Genomic DNA, 5,240 nt, shown 5'->3' on the forward strand with positions numbered 1-5,240 from the left:
ATGAAACTATGCAAAATTATGCAGTTATAGTAATTTAATTAAAATACATAAAAAATTGATCATTTGTATCCATGTGGTTCACGTGGACCTTCAATTTTTTCGGGACGTGACATTTAATATCAGGAGTGTAAAAATATTTTGTTGTAGACTAAAGTGTGTAGAAACGTATTTTTTTTTTTTTACAAACTTGATTCAAATTTAGTTTGGACGTACAATTATTATTTTCACGAGAGTGATTATTAGAATTTGCGCGTGTGCGATGTTGGGCCGGATGAGTTATTTCAATTTGCGCCAAATCGCCATTGTCCACCTTTGCCTTATCTTCGATCCGTAGTTCCGCCCTTGCCTTCCTTCACATCGGAAATCGCGCTCTTTATCTGAACCATATCATCTTCATCCTTTCCATCTTCTGGAGGTAACTTCTGTTTCCATTTTTGTTTTAGGAAGTTTTTGGATGGTTTTTGTTGATGACAACCTTATTTTCATAATTTTTCCTGAAGTTTTTTGGAAATCTGTGATTTTTCCTGTTCTGGTCTTGGCTGCTAGTGAATCAGCGCATTTAGTGTGCTCTTGCTGAAGCTTGTAGCCTTTTAGGGTGATTTGAGTTTGGATTTTGTGCTTTGTAGGATAATTGGGTGTTGTGTTTAACTGTTCTGGTACTCTTTTTAATTTAAAATGTGTGTAAAGTAATGGGAAAATGTTCTACTTGAAGTGTGTTGATGTATTTGAAATTTGAGTTGGCAATGGTGTGTTTTGTTTAGAATTGTTGTCATGGTTTGTTTTATAAATGAGTTTATTTACATTAAAATTTATAATTTGTATCTGGGGAATCCTTGTAACACACCAATAGGTGATGTGTCAATTGTCATTGACAGTAAGCTGCGGGGCTTTTGTGATTGTTGCAAGCTTAAATTTTTTATGCCTGTAATTGAGTATGGCACGATGGGCACGCTATCCTGCCACTCACTGTACACTCCTACGTATTGGGAAGAATGAACGCTAATTTAAGCATTTCTTTCATTTCATTCAACTGCCTCCATGTAATACAATTGGAAGGACAATTTCTTCAGTTAATTATATGTTTAATTGGTATATAAAAAGTAAATATATACGAGGGTCCTTAAATTATCATTTGCCAGAGATTCTCATGTTCTCAAACTGGAATATTTGTTTGCAAATATGGGCAGTGCGTGCCTGTTGACAGACAGTACGAAACATTTATTACTCAGGATCTTTTTGAATATCATTCCGTCCCTTACATCATATAGGCTGTTGAAGTTGAATTAAAGACTGGAGTATGATTATGAGTGGATGCTCTCTAACATTCGGGGCTACCAGTTTGACTTATTACAAGACACGTAGCTGCACGGCGCACAAATCAACAGTTTTACGGATTCCTAACTTACACAAGGTTGTGTTTCTGTGTAGTAGAAGCTTATGGACTCCTCCTCCATCCATGAAACTGTATCCAGTTTCAGGTATATTTATCCATTGCTTTCAACTGGTACCTTTATCACATAATGTGATCTTCATGAAAAAGTTTTGGTGTTACCTTACGTATTCTACTGGATTTTCTTTTTAATTGAGCTTTTCTTACACTATGAAATCCACAATTAAATAAATCTTTATGCTTGAATAAATCGGAAGTGCATGAGTCAAGTTATAGTATCACATATGAGTACAAGAATTGTCACACAGAGACTGTGTTACACAAATTTTATACTTTCTGAATTAATTCTTTAGCTAAATTTTTAATGAAATTATAGATGGATTGAGCAATATCCTAAAATAAAATGTCCAGCAAAAAGAGAATTGAAAGGTATAAAAATAAATTCAAAGGAGTTTCGAAATCAAATGTTTGACGAATTTGTTGGAATTTTCAGTTTGCTTGCCCCTTGGTCAACAATTTCCTTATAGTTTTGATGAAATTCCCCAATTTATTAGCACACTCTTTCAAGTTGCTAAACTAATTAAACACCATGAAATAATTAAATCTCTCTAATTATTTATCATAGGCGATTGCATGAACGTTCTTTGGTATCCGTAAGCTTTCGACCAATCGGACTATCAACATCAACATGTATCCAATTTAATATTTCTATGTAAATTGTAAATCCAGAGATCATATTACTCATTCTTATTGTGAAACCTTCTATTGAATTAAATCACAATATCAAATATTGAAGAGGTTAGTTATGCTTCAACAACTTAAATAAAATTAAGAACACAATTAAGCATTAATCAAATGTTGAAGGCTAAATTATAATAAAACAACGTTTTTGGGTATGATACCATATATCTTAACAAATATAAAGTTTAGCTACTAAAATTCATCATATAAAATATTAAAAACAATAATCAAATAATGTTTCTGCACCGAAAATATTAAAAGAATAAAAGAAACGAGAAAACATTGTGTGAAATCTTGTCTTCTTTGCTTGCCTCCTTGAGGCTTGAGTCGTTCTTCTTGATGTGGCTGTTGCTCTCGTGCGTGTGATGATATTTTCGTTTGTTGGGTCTTCTCTTTTTATATCCAAGAAATTTAGAGTCCCAAAAACTCTTCTTTCCTTGCTTAAAGATCCGCTCAGATTTTTCCATATTCACGTCGTGATGGGGCGGTAATTTTTTACCGTCCTAGCGCGATGAACTCTGTTATTCCTTTTTCTTTGTGTCCATCTCGCGCTGAGGTGGTAATTTTTTGTCGTCCTAGCTCGAGACAATGTGTCAGCGAACTCGACTTTCATCATTTCGCGATGGGGTGGTCAAATTGTAAAGCCCTAGCGCACCTCGTTCTGTGTCAGCGTTTGCTTTTACCCCCCTTAGCGCACCAATTTTTGCCTTGATCCTACTACAACACCTAAATTTCAATTTTGTTTTTCATTTTCCTACAAAGCAACCAACACAAGTGATGAATGGCACATATGCATAAATAATGAACTAACTGAATGAAACACAGACTCAATATAATAAAATCATGCACCAATTGACTAAAAACAACACATTAAGACATGAAAAATTGACACCTATCACTACCCCTTGTAACTTTCCTTCCTCTAGAGAAAGTATTTCTCCAATCATCCTTGCTTGATATGAGATATGATCAATATTATAAATTGAAATGATTAAGCATTGATATATTCAGTTGAGAAGTAACTGTTAACTGTTGAAAATGTTGGAAATATCATTTATGTATCTTGCTTCTAAGGAATTCTGGAAAAGGTGGAGCCGCAGTATGTGACACCATGCAAATGTGTTAACATAATAAAGGTGTAATAAGCAGTTTCTTCAAATTAACGATGCTGATGTGGGGTAGGTGGTTGTGTGAGTTTTAGTTGATTCTGATAATAAATATTATGGATTATAAGGCTCAAATAAAATGGTTTGATATCTAAAAGGACAAGAAGACAAAACCAACAGTCCTCTTGTTCGAGGCTCAAATCCGGTTTTATCTTCCAATGGTTCAAAAATCAAATATGGATTCATTGCATGGGGATTCAAATGTTGCTTGCTGTATCTTTATCCCCGTAAGTTCAATCTTGAAATTATCATGGCAGGCCTCCCAAGTTTAGATCTTTCTGCATCATCCACACCATTTTTACAAGGGGAACAGGGCAGATTGTTACGTACTATACCTAGGTTATCCAAGAGGCATCAATTACCATTATCACCAAGAGCGTCCAAAGATGTCCCTTACAGTTATAGATACCCTGCAATGAAGAAGAAGCCAAGATGGTGGTGGAGAACTCTTGCATGTGTCCCTTATTTGATGCCACTTCATGAAACATGGATGTATGCCGAAACGGCCTATCATCTACATCCTTTCTTGGAGGATTTTGAGTTTTTCACCTACCCTTTTTTAGGAGCTATTGGAAGATTACCGAGCTGGTTTCTAATAGCTTATTTCTTTGTGGCATACCTTGGAATAGTAAGGCGAAAAGAATGGCCACATTTCTTCAGATTCCATGTCGTTATGGGCATGCTTCTGGAGATTGCATTGCAGGTTATCGGGACAGTGAGCCGTTGGATGCCACTTGCAATATACTGGGGAAAGGTTGGCATGCATTTTTGGACGGCATTAGCTTTTGCGTATTTGTTCACGGTTTTGGAGTGCATTAGATGTTCCCTGGCTGGGATGTATGCTGATATTCCATTTGTGTGTGATGCGGCTTACATTCAAATTCCATACGATTAAGGCATGCTGCTGAATATTATTGGCAATGTAGGTTGTTGCCTTTTGAGTTACTCGTATTATACTTTTGCTAATCGGAATGGATTGAGACTTGTTCTTGTTTAACATACTGCCAGTTTCTTATTTCTTTCATGTTGTAGTACTGTCACGTTCTTGGCATACTGTTTTATACTTGATTGCATCTTAAATGATATTTGAAATCTTGTTTTACACTACATCGTGTGTATTTTTTTTCTTTTGGTTTGTATTTAGATGAAAATAAATGAAAGTCATTGTCCTTGTATAATCCCGCATCAACTTAATTTTATAATAATTGAAGTCATCTCATCTCATGAATTAAGTGGTATTTGAAATTGTTTAATTATCATAATATTTATTGCAGTTTGCGGGAGTGAGATATTCCAAGAAAAATATTTATATCTTTGAATTTATTCATACATATACAGCAAATGATGTAAATTTTTTCCTCGATTTTTTTTTTCTTATCGCAACTACAAAACTAATATTTTCGATGTATTAAATACGATTCTTGAATCGATCATAACTTCTTGCCAAGAATTTATTTATTCTTTATAATTAAAAATTGAGTTTTATTATCAATGTTTATCTATTTTTTGTGGAATATTTTCATTTCTTCCACGTATGAATATATCAACAATATATTATATTTGTATTTTATATATACTTTTTAACTCAATTTAACAAATTCGAATACGATTTAAAAAAATAATTCAAATACCAGCATTATCTAACACACTCAATTTTTCACCACCTCTAACAATAAATATATCATTAATGTTAGAATTAAAGGTTTCGGAGTTTGACAAATAAAGTATTGTAGTTTGCAGAACTGATCAGCTAAAATGAAACCATACAACTGAAAATTAACGGAACTGAACATAGATAACTGAATTAGTAATTCATCTGAATGGATTATCAGTTGAAACTGAACAGGATGCTTCAAGTCTATTCAAATGATCAGTTGAATAGCCTAACTCTTGATCAGTTTGAAAATTTTAAATCGACAAATCATACTAAGCAGACTGCAACG

At 33.9% G+C, this 5,240-nt stretch overlaps 1 protein-coding gene across 1 annotated transcript; it reads left to right on the forward strand.

Moving 5' to 3' along the window:
• The first annotated feature begins 245 nt into the window (after positions 1 to 245).
• On the forward strand, positions 246 to 4,401 carry LOC140978784 (protein TIC 20-I, chloroplastic-like). Its single transcript, XM_073444007.1, has 3 exons — positions 246 to 415; positions 1,269 to 1,478; positions 3,555 to 4,401. Exons 2-3 carry the CDS (start codon positions 1,298 to 1,300, stop codon positions 4,190 to 4,192), a joined length of 819 nt encoding a protein of 272 aa, XP_073300108.1. The 5' UTR covers positions 246 to 415; positions 1,269 to 1,297; the 3' UTR covers positions 4,193 to 4,401.
• The last annotated feature ends 839 nt before the right edge of the window (positions 4,402 to 5,240 follow it).

This window comes from Primulina huaijiensis, chromosome 6 (genome assembly GCF_012295235.1).
Source record: "Primulina huaijiensis isolate GDHJ02 chromosome 6, ASM1229523v2, whole genome shotgun sequence".
Classification (NCBI taxonomy): domain Eukaryota; kingdom Viridiplantae; phylum Streptophyta; class Magnoliopsida; order Lamiales; family Gesneriaceae; genus Primulina; species Primulina huaijiensis.

Coding starts and splice junctions, on each gene's coding strand:
- LOC140978784 (XM_073444007.1), top strand. CDS start 1,298: ATGATTATGAGTGGATGCTCTCTAACATTCGGGGCTACCAGTTTGACT. Junction 1,479..3,554: donor GAAACTGTATCCAGTTTCAG/GTATATTTATCC, acceptor TTATCATGGCAG/GCCTCCCAAGTTTAGATCTT.